Source organism: Salvelinus sp. IW2-2015, linkage group LG37 (genome assembly GCF_002910315.2).
Source record: "Salvelinus sp. IW2-2015 linkage group LG37, ASM291031v2, whole genome shotgun sequence".
NCBI classification, from domain to species: Eukaryota; Metazoa; Chordata; class Actinopteri; order Salmoniformes; family Salmonidae; genus Salvelinus; species Salvelinus sp. IW2-2015.
This window is the reverse complement of record NC_036876.1, coordinates 10,042,658-10,057,525: the sequence shown is the minus strand read 5'-3', so window position 1 is coordinate 10,057,525 and position 14,868 is coordinate 10,042,658. Positions and strand designations below refer to the sequence as shown.

General features: G+C 44.3%; 1 protein-coding gene across 1 annotated transcript; it reads left to right on the top strand.

Moving 5' to 3' along the window:
- Window positions 1-2,364: 2,364 nt before the first annotated feature.
- lg37h4orf54 (linkage group 37 C4orf54 homolog) lies at window positions 2,365-13,817 on the top strand. Its single transcript, XM_023982431.2, has 2 exons — window positions 2,365-7,496; window positions 10,947-13,817. The coding sequence occupies exon 1, from the start codon at window positions 2,595-2,597 to the stop codon at window positions 7,470-7,472; it is 4,878 nt and encodes a 1,625-aa protein (XP_023838199.1). The 5' UTR covers window positions 2,365-2,594; the 3' UTR covers window positions 7,473-7,496; window positions 10,947-13,817.
- The last annotated feature ends 1,051 nt before the right edge of the window (window positions 13,818-14,868 follow it).

The following is a 14,868-nucleotide window of genomic DNA, read 5'->3' as shown; positions in this document are numbered from 1 at the left end:
GCAGTGGTCTAAGGCACTGCATCGCAGTGCTAGCTGTGCCGCTAGAGATTCTGGGTTCGAGTCCAGGCTCTGTCGCAGCCGGCCGCGACCGGGAGACCCCATGGGGCTCGCGCACAATTGGCCCAGTGTCGTCCGGGCCAGGGGAGGGTTTGGCCGGCAGGGATGTCCTTGTCCCATCGCGCACTAGTGACTCCTGTGGTGTGGCGGGCGCAGTGCACGCTGACATGGTCGCCAGGTGTACGGTGTTTCCTCCGACACATTGGTGCGGCTGGCTTCTGGGTTAAGTGCGACAAGAAGCAGTGTGGCTTGGTTGGGTTGTGTTTTGGAGGATGCACGGCTCTCGACCTTCGCCACTCCCGAGTCCGTACGGGAGTTGTAGCGATGAGACAAGACTGTAACTACCAATTGGATACCACGAAATTGGGGAGAAAATAGGGTAAAGAAAACAATAATATACAGATCAACCACCATAATTTACAGTAGGTATGTGGTACTTTTCTGCATTTTCCTCAATTGTTGACGCCAAACCCACCACTAGTGTGCGTGGCCAGAGAACTGTATTTTCATGTCATCTGATCATAGCACCAGTTCCAATCCAAGTGCCAATGCTGTTTAGCAAACTCCAGGCAGTGCTATAGTCAGATGACATGGAAATAGAGCTCTTTGTCTATTTTGCTTCCACTGGTCCTGGGGCCCTTGTTAAGGTCAACGGCATCATGAAATTTACCAAGTATCAGGACTTTTTTGCCAAAAACCTGGTTGCCTCTGCCAGGAGGCTGAAACTTGGCCACAAGTGGATCTTCCAGCAAGACGATAACTCCAAGCATACATCCAGATCCACAAAGAAATGGTTAATTGACCACAAAATCAACATTTTGCAATGGCCATCTCAGTCTCTGGACTTGAACCCCATTGAAACCCAGTGGTTTGAATTGAAGAGGTCAGTCCATAAGCGCAGACGAAGGATATCAAGGATGTGGAGTTTGGAGAAATGGTCTAAGATCCCTCCCGATGTGTTCTCCAATCTCATAAAACATTTTAGAAAAAGGCTGTCTTTATCCTCACAAGGGGAGGCTTCTAGAGTATTGAAAACAGAGCTGCCAATAATATTGACACCTATCTTTTTTGTATTTATTTGTATTACTTGTTAAACAAAATCAATTTCTCTGAGCAATTGTGCTAGTATAAAATTAAATAATTCCCCCCTTTTTTTGCATACAATATAGCTCAGTATTTGAATGATTTATTTTATACAGTCTTTTTTGCTAATCTTTATGAAAGGTGCCAATATGTTTGCAGGTGACTGTATGCTTAGCAGCCTAAACCAATAGTGTACGAGCTCATTTGTGTGCGAATTGAATTTACGGAAGTGGTTCTAAGGAGCTGTCCGGCGCTGAAATGGTTCTGAACCGGTCACTTTTGAGCAGAACACAGCAAAACATTTTTGTTATACTGAAAATCACTATCTTAAAATCTAGCCTTAATTTGATACATATTACATGTCAAGAGACATTTGTTTATTTGTGTACAAAATCAGTTAGAATTGTGCTTTTATGGAAAATACGATATTGAGTGTTCATTTCATGATTTAATAAATGGTCTGTATTGACTGTCATTAGCCTAAGCAATGTAATTATTTTTCAACACAAATAACTATTCATTGAGAATAAAACAATTGAGTAGATTCATTGAGATGCAACCGTGCATATTCACCATTGCCTGTGCGTGTCAGAAAAACTTTACTGTCCTATTGGCATATGCCTACAAGCAACGCTTACAACGTGACTATCCTATTCCCACCCAGTGACACGCATCTCACTTTTAGTCTTAAAATAATTATCATGTGGCTTAAAATGCCGTGCATAAAAGTGTGATAATACACTTAGGCGTTTACAAGCATTTACATTAAGTTCTAAATCCCTTCCAATCATTCCCACTGGGCACACACTGGTTGAATCAACGTTGTTTCCACGTCATTTCAATTACGTTGAACCAAGGTGGAATAGACGTTGAATTGACGTCTGTGCCCAGTGGGTTGTTTGCACTTGGGTGGTATGTCTGTGAGACAGCCTTGTCTCCGGTGTGAAACAAAACACGCAGCACATAACCGAAGTTAAAAAAAGCCGTTTTAACATTTCGTCACCATTTCTATATTTGTGTATTGTTAAGACCAGCTGCAACGGGTCCGTCCCATCACACAATGCCTATTCTGTTCATCTCCCAAGTTCAGGCTTTGAGTTGGAGCGACTAAAAATATCCATTATACAGTAGGCCTATAGCTTAATGCGTTMATTTTGTTCACGCCTGTGGAAGCGCGCACCGGTTCAGAAATAGCTAATCATTTTAGATGCTTTATGCTTCCAGTATGGAATGTCTGTAGTGTCGGCGTGTCCAATGGCATCCGAAGTGACAGTCCGGAGTGCCACTGTTGGCCAGAGGCGCCGCGCACAGCAATACCTCCACTAGGATCCTGTGGTTGATTCTCTGGACATCAGGGAGTGAAGTAGGGAATCCTGGGGACCTCTACCTCTATTGTTTCTTTTCTATCCTATGCCAAATGTAAAATAGACAGCATAAAAGGCGTGCATAATGCAATGGAAACAATGGACGCGTCCGACAAAAATCGAACTTACCCAAAGTCCACCGTCGTGTTAAAAAAGCGCATGCCAGATAGCAAGGATACCACTGGGACGCAAGACGAATCGAAGTACGTTGAATTTAATGATTTACTTGACATAGATACAGACGACACGAACACTGTCACCGGTGAGGGGAGCCAAATGGCGATTGACGAGGGCAACGGTGGCTCGAGAGCAGAAGAGAAAACTTCTGGAGACGGAGACCTGATGAGTAAGGTGACTGATCATATCAACGGCGACAAATTAAAGGAGGATATTAACACAAAGGAGTGTGCCAAGGGCTATCTATCAGGGTTTCTTGGAACTGTCTGCTTCTCTGAGKTTCCTAACATGAATGAAAACATGATGGACTCTCCCGAATCCCCTAGATACGTTGGTAATAGGGAGGTCACCGCGGAGTGGACACCGGGAAAGGACTCATTTGAGGATGTAGAAAATATGCCAATTGACAATGAAGATKTACAATACACTGACATKTTAAGCGGGCAAAGTGAATCGGATGATGATGTGAGCTTGGTGCTGACCGGTGATTGTGAAGATTGCGTGCCTTGCAGTACCGTGGAGGATGAGCCTCATTACATAACCACGCACGAGATCCAGCTCTCCGAGCTTTCAGATCACGATGTCGATAATGATATCGGACAGGGGTGGGATGATAACCAGATCTACTCTTTTGTAGAATATGCTGCTTTTGACGGCGATGGAACGATGGCAGGAAGAGAGAAGAGGGTGAAAAGCAATCAGGGTCAGGCTAATAGCGGACCGGCAGTCAGCACTAAGCTGGAAAGTGATCTCGGGGACAGGGACAAGTGCGCCATCTCAGATGAAAGTCTGTCAAAGAACCAAAATAATGTTATAGGACAGATCCACCTGTCAATCAAAACGACTTCTCGAGCTATAAATGAGCCTAGCAACGTCCAAGAAAATGAAAATATTATTTATCATGCCAAGCACGCCGGAGACATGAGTCGCTATGTTTTTAGAGGAGCTGGTGATGCAAATACGGAGAATGTCTGTGATAGTGCTAAGTGTTTCATAGCCGCCCCCGGACGCTTGCACTTTGGCAAGAAATTAAAAGGGAAAGATGTTAACGACTATTCCAGCGGTGCTTCCAGCGCCGTCAGTGAACTTGACGATGCGGATAAGGAAGTGCGCAACTTGACTGCCAGAGCGTTCAAGAGTTTAGCATACCCATATTTTGATGCCATCAATTTCAGTACCTCCAGCGAGTCCTCCGCCTCCGAGCTGGGGTTGAACAGGTGGTCAACTTTTGTTGACCTTAAATATGGCAACATGAACATGTCTCAGGGACGCGAACCAAATACAGGGTCTAATAAAAGTTCTACGTCATCCTCTGAAATTGTTAAGAATAAAGACAATAAAGGATATAAGGGTTTGGCATTGGCTAGTACTAAACCGCCCCCGAACAAGCTCTTTGCATTGAATGGTGCTCTTTCTGGTCCCTATAACGCATCTTCTGCAGCAAAGAAACTTGAGCTTATGGGAAAATTTGGGACGGGGCACGGTGGAGTTATCACGCTCACAGAAACATTAAATATTCGTTGTAATGTCAAATCAGGGCTGCCTGGGAGCGAAAGGCGCTCAAAATTTGCACAAAACGCAACAGGATCACGTTCCACAGATGAAGTTACCAGCACCTTGCCAAGCGGCCAGAGGAATGAGGCCAGCAAGCAACCCTGTAATGCAGGGGAAACCATGGAAGGCACACACAAGAAAGCAATATTCGCCTCGAGCCTTCTTAAAAATGTAATTTCTAAGAAAATGCAGTTTGAGCAGGAGCGCAAAATGGAGAGGGGGGAGATACGCGAGTCCTATCACGCTCCATCTCACTGCCTTCTCCAACAAGAGCCTGAAATTGCGCACATGGAAAGGGAGAGGGCTACACCGAAAGAGTCCAAGGATTTCCAAAGGCAAAGCCCGAAATACTCAGAGGCGAGTTCTGACTTAACTATTGTTTGTGTCGATGAACTAGGGGACTTAGTGGACACTAGCTCGTRCGATGCCAAGGACGAATGTCGTAGACAAGACATTTTAACTCTTGCACCAGAAACGAATTTAGCGTCGACAAATGAAGTAGGATTCGAGACTAAAAAAGGAGCATTCGAAGCGGCCAACAACACACTGCTACGCAGCCAAAATAGCGCATTCAGATCCTGGAGGGACGGTGAGCTAGAGTTTCAAAAGGAACATATAAACGATAAAACTCCGGAGGGGAAACCGTCTTCGTCCAACGACAACCAGGGGGAAACGGACTTGTACACCGATTCAGGCAACAGTGAGCTAACCAAAATGTTACATTTGTTTGTGCCAAGTATCCAACAACTGTCCAATGAGAGAGAAGTTTCAAAACAGCTGCCGACTATGAATTATTCGACCCGCGCGGCCGCGGATCAAGGAGAGGGAGGAGGTATGAAATTACGCGCAAAAAACACCCAATACGTCGCTGGTCCGAGGAGTGTGGTAACATCCAAATCACCGGAAATTAAAATCAGTTTACGGAGTGTAAAAGAAAACAAAAGCGACCCGTTCAACGTTGCAAAGCTGGTGCCTTCCAATATAGGCTGCAACTCAGTCAACCTGATAAAGGCAGGCGACGAGTCCAGATGTCAAGCGCTCGCCGCAGCGTTGAAGGGTGAGTCCTCCGAAAAAGTACCACACTTCACGGTCAGAGACATACGAGACCACAGGGGCAAGCTGCAAACACCTATACACCAAGTTCGAGACGTGCGTAAATTGGTTAAAAGTTCTTATCACTTTGTGTCGTTGGATAATAACGCCACCGCCGGCGACCTAAACTCAGATCAAAAGCTTTTCAAACAGGGGTCTTATCGAAACCCTGCGTCGCTTTCCCCCATAGTAATAAAGTGTCAGTCTGTGAATACCAATACCAATGGGAATGGGAAGCTATCTGGAAATCTAATTGGGTATTCTAAACCGAGGCTCAACGAGGATTCATTTGAAGTTGACAGGTCATCACCCCAGCAAGAGGGCACCAAAAGCGGCATCCACCAACCGACATGGAGAGAGCCATTAGGCAATACAAAACAACAGAAAGGTGATTCGTCTGAAGGCCCCATTGGACTTGTAATTGAAACCRGAACAGCTTCTAGAAGACAGGATAAAACACCTGACATCGGTGACAAGACCAAACCTGAGTGTAAAATGTCCAACCTGGGTGCCTTCGAGAAATTACAGGCTGCAGTCAAAACCATGGAGCAGTTGTATGTTTTTGATAGAAATGAGTGGAAGAGGAAATCAGAGCCACACTCCATATTATCAGACAGTCATGTGCTCTCTCTCTTATCCAGAGAGGAGCATGGGCCAGAGGAGGAGGGAGTGAATGTGGCCAATACCATGGCCGTGCCAACATTTAACATGGACAAGCTCATCCGGAGGGACTCATACCCTAACTCTGGCAAATCCCTGCCTGCTACGACCGCCTTGCCCGTCTGCGAAACAACACCACCCAAACGAGAGGAGAAAGAGCCCCCGAAGACTTTTCACATTCCCATCAGCCGGGATGTGCCCAAATCCCTGGCTCAGCTAGGTGGAACACCAATGGGTACCAATAATGTGTTTAATGTCAGCTCCATGGCTTCAGGAAACCCCCCCACAAATAACAATAACAAGGCATCATCACAGCCACATGCTGTATCACAATCACCTTACTGCAAAGGCTTCAGCCAAGTGTCTCCTAAACTTCCGGTGTCAGTGAAAATCTCCCAGCAGCTCAGAAAGGCAGAGGAGAGACAGAGGGAGAGACAGAGGGAGAGACAGAGGGAGAGACAGAGGGAGACGGCCAACAGTATGACGGCAGACATGCCCTTCCAGTTCAGCAGAGCCTCAGCCGAGCACGAAAACTACCTCACCATGCCCGTCAAGTCTCATGCCACCAGCGCCAAGCAAGCCGCTGCGTCCGCTGGCGGTGGATGCGAGAAGACAGCAATGTACAACTTCCCCGCCACTGGCGCCAAGACCCAGATGGCCAGCCCACCCGGTTATTGCGGCGCCAGGAGGCAGGAAGAGACACGACTTTCCCCACAGAAACGCTCCACCATCGTCATGGAGACGAGAGCCCAGGACACGCCAACTGCCACCATCTACCACATGCCCATGGCTCAGAGCATGGCGTCCGCCCAACCACAGATGTACTGCTTTTCCCCAACCATGTCCCCACAAGCCATCCCCCAGATCGACCACTACCAGCGCACCCAGAGAAAGATGCTCTTTGACCCCATCACAGGGAACTACTATCTGGTGGACACCCCCGTCCAGCAGGCCACCCGCCGCCTCTTCGACCCCGAGACGGGCCAGTATGTGGACGTGCCCATGTCCCAGCAGCCCATGTCTCCCATGTCCATGTCCATGTCCATGCCCCAAATGCCACCCATGCCCATGCCTATGCCCATCTCGCCTTTAGCCCTGAGTCCCGGCTCCTATGGCCCCACCTACATGATCTACCCAGGCTTCATGCCCGCCATGCCCAGCACGCCTACCCTGATCCCCACTAGAATGCAGTCGCAGCTCTCCATGCCGTTGGAGCAGGAAGACTCTGGAGACAAAGGCGGTTCCTCCCAGCCAGACTACATGGACATGGAGAGTCCTTACTACATGGCCACAGGGTCTGGGAAGTCTCCCTYGGCTGGAGGCTCCAGTATGGGCCAAGTCCAGCAGCAGGGCAGGCCGGGGGTCCAGGGCTTCTCCAACGGGAAGCAGCCAGTGATCAGCATCACCTCCCAGCAGGGACCACGCATCATCGCCCCGCCCTCTTTCGATGGGACCACCATGAGCTTTGTGGTGGAGCACAGGTAAACGGCAGGACCTGTCACATGATACGTAAGTKAATTTTTTGAGTACTCTATCATATWGTATGGCTGCATTAAGACAGGCAGCTCTTGTTATATTTCTTTCTTCTCACTAATCAGCGTAATTTACATCCTAATTATGACAGTATAATTGACAATCTTAATCACTTGCACACCAATGTATCTTTCCCTACACTATAATGGAGTAAAACATCTATGGATATTGTTCCAGGTGATTTTTGGTGTCAAGTCTTAGGCTATTTTAAGGGAGGATTGATGGGTGACATTTCAGTCCTAAAAACATAATAATGCTGTTTCAAATGTATAAGTCGGGATCATAGAATAGAAGAACATCTTAACTACAAAAATACTCCATCTTCTTAACTACAAAAATACTCCATCTTCTTAACTACAAAAATATGTGTCTAGGCCGAGACGTCTTATACAAACCAGTTCCAGTGTAAACACGTCCTTACAGTGCAAGAGGTACAGTATTTTCCCAGGTGGGAGCCCTTGAACCAGTTAATTAACATATCATTACTGCAGCTAATAACGTGTGTAGACAGGGACAGAAGGTGTTGCAGGTGACCTGAAGCCCCGTGTTTATGAGCCTGTTGGCATTCTGCAACAGTTATTTATTTCAGTAAAGGGAATGAATAGGTGGTAACCCACTCCTGAGTAACGCAACTCTAGCATGCACAACCTTTTGAACTTTAACCTCTTTCCAGACCTGGTATCAAAACAGCTCTGTTTAAAACAAGTGACATTAACCACCTGCTATTTTTAAACATGCTGTTTGGGATGAAAGATACAGTTCTATTYGGCTAAGGCGAGCCCATTCCACCTGCAGACATGCCTCTCTTGCAGTGTTTCTCAACTCCAGTCCTAGGTTGCACGTTTGTATGCTAGCCCTGCTCAAGCATGCCTGATTCAACCGCTGAACTCAACACCAGGCCCTTTATATGTTGAATCAGGTGTGCTTGAACTTGGCTGGAACATGTGCAACCTTGGGAGTGGGATGTTCAAGGGACGGAGTTAAGAAACACTGTTTACCCACATCTCAAAGTATACTAGCTGCTTCCAGTATCAGAATGATGTGTCATATTAAAGCTATCGAGGATGATATCGGGGATAGGAGACCTCGGCTGGCCCAGAGTGGCATTGGTTGGTGTTTGCTGGGGAAGGGGAAGAGGCGTGGCCAGGCCAGCATAGCTAGGGGGCCGGGGGAGGGAGGGAAAGGTCAGTGCGATGCAAGGCACTTGTTGTGCTGATACAGGGGTAGGCCAGCTGCTGCTGGAAATCAAGGCTCTTGGCTGTGGCAACGCAGGGCTGCAAYGGCGTCAACCTTTTTATAGGACACAGTCACGCAGAAGGGAAAAAGTGAGAAGTGGACCAGCATCTCTGGCACTCAGCCATTACATAAACAAATCATGGGCACATACAGTACCAGCAGGGACGCAAGCACAGCAGACAATTAGATTGGGACTTCCCCTACCCAACTAAAAAGTTTTATACCAAGTACACTACATGGCCAAAGGTGTGTGGACACCCCTTCATATTAGGGGATTCGGCTATTTCAGCCACACCCATTGCTGACAGGTGTATAAAATCGAGCACACAGCCATGCAATCTCCATAGACAAACATTGGCAGAAGAATGGCCCGTACTGAAAAGCTCAGTGATTTTTAACGTGGCACCGTCATAGGATGCCACCGTTCCAACAAGTCAGTTCATCAAATTTCTGCCCTGCTAGAGCTGGCCCAGTCAACTGTAAGTGCTGTTTGTGAAGTGGAAACTTCTAGGAGCAACAACGGCTCAGCCACGAAGTGGTAGGCCACACAAGCTCACAGAATGGGACTGCCGAATGCTGAAGCAGGTAAAAATCGTCTGTCCTTGGTTGCAACACTCCCTACCGAGTTTCAAACTGCCTCTGGAAGCAACGYCAGCACAAGAACTCTTCGTCGGGAGCTTCATGAAATGGGTTTCCATGGCCGAGCAGCCGCACACAAGCCTAAGATCACAATGCGCAATGACAAGTGTCGGCACACGTGGTGTAAAGCTCGCCGCCATTGGACTCTGGAGAAGTGGAAACGTGTTCTCTGGTGTGATGAATCACTCTTCATCATCTGGCAGTCCGACAGACGAATCTGGGTTTGGCGGATGCCAGGAAAACGCTACCTGTCCCAATGCATAGTGCTAAATGTAAAGTTTTGTGGAGGAGGAATAATGGTCTGGGGCTGTTTTTCATGRTTATGGCTAGGCCCCTTAGTTCCAGTGAAGGGACATTTTAACGCTACAGCATACAATGACATTCTAGGTGATTCTGTGCTTCCAACTTTGTGGCAACAGTTTTGGGAAGAYCCTTTCCTGTTTTAGCATGAAATGCCCCCGTGCACAAAGTGAGGTCCATACAGAAATTGTCTAGATCGGTGAGGAACAACTTGACTGGCCTGCACAGAGCCATGACCTCAACACCACCAAACACCTTTGCGATGAATTGGAAAGCCGGCTGCGAGCCAGGCCTAATCGCCCAACATCAGTGCCCGACCTCACTAATTCTATTGTAACTGAATGGAAGCAAGTCCCCACAGCAATGTTCCAACATCTAGTGGAAAGCCTTCCCAGCAGAGTGGAGGCTGTTATAGCAGCAAAGGGGGGACCATCGCCATATTAATGCCCATGATTTTGGAATTAGATGTTCGATGAGCATGTGTCCACATACCCCTTGGTTATGGTTATAAAACAAGGACTATTAACGTTAATTGCAGAAAAATGTTATGCTCTAATTCCTGCAGTTCATTATTTTTTRGGGGGGAATACTTTATTTGAAGGATATTTATTTCCATACATGCCACATTAATTTGTAGCAGTAAATAAGCATGATTCTTTAGGTACACTCTTAAAAAAGGGTTCCAAAAGGGTTCTTCGGCTCTCCTGATAGGAGAACTCTTTTTAGTTCCAGGTAAAACCCTTTTGGGTTCCATGTAGAACCCTCTGTGGAAAGGCTTTTACATGGAACCCAAAAGGATTCTACCTGGAACCAAAAAGGGTTCTTCAAAGGGTTATCCTATGGGGACAGCGGAAGAACCCTTTTAGGTTCTAGATAGTACCTTTTTTTCTTCAACTAAAGTGTTAACGTTTTATGTAGGAACCATGACAAGTTTCCAGTTTCCTAATCCCAATCTCCCATTACCTTGTGTTCTGTTTCCCACACAGGAGTTACTTTTGATATGCCCTGATGTGTTCTGTTTCCAACACAGGAGTGACCTTTGACGTGTCCTGATGTGTTCNTGTTTCCCACACAGGAGTTACTTTTGATATGCCCTGATGTGTTCTGTTTCCAACACAGGAGTGACCTTTGACGTGTCCTGATGTGTTCTGTTTCCAACACAGGAGTGACCTTTGACGTGTCCTGATGTGTTCTGTTTCCAACACAGGAGTGACCTTTGACGTGACCTGATGTGTTCTGTTTCCAACACAGGAGTGACTTTTGACGTGTCCTGATGTGTTCTGGGCCCTCCAGTGCCACTAACCCTACCGTCTGGACTCTATGGTTCATGGTCATCAATGCCGGTCGTCATGGTCATCAGGGTTCTTGGTCATCTCAACTGACAGGATTGTTATTGCCTCACCTTTCTGAAGTAGGCTACCACTCTATCCCCCTTTATTTTCTTAACAACTCTGTGTTACATTTGGGAGTTTGGCAGAAATGTTTCATTGTAAAAAAATWATTTAAAAAATCCACTAGTTAATGTAGTTTTTTACCATGTGCTGTATATTTTATTTACATGTTTGATTTTGTGTCATTTTGAYTTCATATTGCAATACTCATGCAATGCAATATAACCTCATGCAATTGTTCTCGCAGGCATTGTCATGATAATCAATTTCATCTTGACATTGAATTAATAATAGTAATCATGTATTTTCACATAAGAAAAGCATGATTGTCAAACCCACCCTCCATTGGTTATTAACAAGATTAGGCTCCAAATCCATTCATGTGGGACCCCCAGCATTACCCCTTTGTTATAGCCCAGCATTAACACACCTGTGCCAACAAATCAAGGGTTGAGGAGTTAAATCAAGTGTGCAAGTGCCGGGCTAAAAATAAGTGCTCACTGAGAGGTTCCTAGGAATGGATTGGGAAATATGTTGTAGACATTTTCTTTGTCGCATTCTCCACACTAGAGGTCTATGTTCTAAAATGCACAACTTCCGGAAGGGTGCAGCTTGTCCCATTTATTTCTTTAGCAAGTACATGAGGCATGACAGCACACTTGAACAGCACACTTGAACAGCACACTTGAACAGCAYACTTGAACTAAGTCCTCAGGAGAATGGAAGAGGGCTTATATCTCTCTTTGTATCTTTATTGACCTTGATCTGAACCTGTACTTGGCTTCCTCCCTTCTCTCTGTTAAGGTGCCACCTGCCGTTTGCTTTGTCCCTGTTGATGAGTTCAGTTCAGTGCAGTATAATCTTGTTTTGGTTTAATTGTTTTAAAAAACTATATGTTTTTTTTTTTAGGTCTCTCCAACAATATTAGCACTAAAAACAATTATGGTGGACATTCTATTTTCTTTCTGAACCTTGTCATTATTTTACTATTGAAAATGAATGAGCGCTTGTCTTGAATACACATTATGCAATATGTGGTTTGGTTTGATATACTTCTACTGAAATTGGTATGTTGTTGCCTGTTTATCTTGGGTATTGTTATTACTGCAATGTCATTAAGTGTTGACAATTTTGCCCTGTCACATTTAAGTGCTCTTAATGCAGGTAGCAAGCACTGTGAGTAAGAGGTGGATGTTTAGACATTTCATAAGATTTCATAAAAACACAACTGAAGATTTGCGGTGTGGAAAGTATTCTTGATGTTTTTACAGTAACAGGGATACAGTAATCTCACATTTATGAGTTGAAGTCTGTTTTGGACAAGCTGATGGGGCTTTCGCTGTATTATATTAATGTGTACAGCAAACCACATGCTTTCGGAACTGCTGGCCAGTCCATCCATTTCCCTTCATGAGTATGTTTTGGGATTGATGTTTGATATTTTTAAAGGTCCAAAAATAAACAAAAATAGCTGCTTAGCAAAGAGCAATTTCTCAAATAATTTTGCTAGGACTGTCTGGGAGTGGTCTGAGTGGGGAGGGGAGAATTGAAAACTAGCTGTTATTGGCAGAGAGGTTTGGAACTCTCTTTCTTATTGGTCTATTAACAGATTTACAAAACTCCATCCCACCAAAACAGGCTGACATTTCAGGCGGTCTTTTCAAACATCTCTTACACTAAAAGAGCACGGTCATAATTTTCACAATTTCACAGTATTATTCCAACCTAGTGTGGAAATATAGAAAATCACAGGCAAATCACATTTTTGCCTGCACTGGGCCTTTAAAGTAACTGTCTAGTGGAAATCAAATTTAATGACTATGTTTTGTTGTTGACTTATCCAATACTCGTATTTGTGGCCAAAGTTGCAATTGGAGAAAAAACACTTTAAACTTGTATCTCAAACAGACCGTTTAAAAAAGACTTGCTATTTCCTCAGAGGATGATGTCACCTTCCCGGAGGAGGATGAGCTGGCCAATCTGCGGTCTACTCGCATTAATATTTTTAATGAGCTGTATATGACCACACCATTCTGTTGTTGGGGTACGCCCACACCATTCCAACACAGAAAAACATACTTAATTACAATTTTTTTAAGGAAAACTATTTCACTCATATTGTAATTAATAATTGGTCATATTTCATCAAAATCTGGAAACACTGGACAGTTACTTTAATGCAGGACAATACACTTACACAATTTACTTTCATAATTTTATAAATCACACAGGTCTTCGTGAAAAAATATATTTGCAGCAGTGGATTGTTTCAGGGTTGGCTAGGGATGGAATTTTTGTAATCCACTACATTTGATGAGTATTGCTGCAGAAAAAAGGTTTAACCTTTGAGGCGTCATTGTGAAAGGTGTATACTAAATATTGGACAGAAGGACTAAAGAATGTTGTGAGGGYATGAGCAAGTCTAAAAATAAGGGTTGAAGGGAGGAAGAGAAAGTGAGTGAAAAAAAGTGAGTGTCTTTTAGATATTGAGGTCTCTCCTTACCTCACAATATGGATGGACCTAACGGAAAAGAAAATATAGATTTTTTGTGAAACAGCAAAGGAATTGAATATGCCTCTACTGGCCACAGGAAGTGTAGAAAACTAGCAGTTGAAKAAAACAAACATACTTCTTTATGGTGTAAAATATATTGCTACTGCGAATGAATGTGTTTTTGCAAGCAAATGTACATTGAGACTTGTTTAATAAATTTGAAATACTTTTCCAGAACTTGGTCTCCTTTTCTTATTTATTTGATACCAGTGGTGGAAACGGTACCCAATCTCATAATTGATGTCACGCTGATATAAAGGATTTGGAGACAGGAGCAGGAATACATCATCTGGGTTTTTAATACACCCAAAACAAACATGTATACAAAACACCGGGATGTACCCAAACAAAAGAGCGAGGGTAAACCTCGTAGAATGACACCGGACGAGACCCGTAATACACAACGCACAAAACACGCAGCACAGACTGCGACAACGCGTAGGTACTCACACGACCAACGGACATGGGAACAATAATGGACAGCCGAATGGCGAAACAAAGGGCACATAAATACAATTACTAATCAAGGAAATGGGCACCAGGTGTGCGTAATGACACAGTTTCGGAGGGATCCGTGACACTTGATTAAAAGTTAAGATACCTTAATAGAAAATGACTCAAGTGAAAGTGAAAGTCACCCAAAGTATTTGGTTTTAAATATACTTAAGTATCAAAAGTAAAGTAAAACTCTTTTCAAATTCCTTATATTAAGCAAACCAATTTTCTTGTTTTTGTAATTTACGGATAGCCAGGGCACACTAGAACACTAAGACATAATTTACAAACTACGCATTTGTGTTTAGTGAGTCCGCCATATGAGAGGCAGTARGGATGACCAGGGATGTTCTCTTCATAAGTGTGTGAATTGGACCATTTGTCAGGGAAAATGAATGGAGGAAAATGTATGGAGGTAAAAGTACATTATTTTCTTTAAGAATGTAGTGAAGTAAAAGTAAAAGTTGTCAAAAATATAAATAGTAAAGTAAAGTACAGATGCCCAACAAAAACAGCTAAAATCGTACTTTGAAGTATTTTTACTTAATTACTTTACATTGTTTGATACTGTATGTTATATAATATTTCTTCGTTGATATGAAGTGAACCGAACACAGGTGTGGTAGTGAGTTCAAGAAAAATGTGAATATTGATTACAATTTTAAATTGAAGAAATGGTATTCTCTTTATCACCCAAACAAACGAAGCTGCTGTTTCCATAGATGCTCCCTTT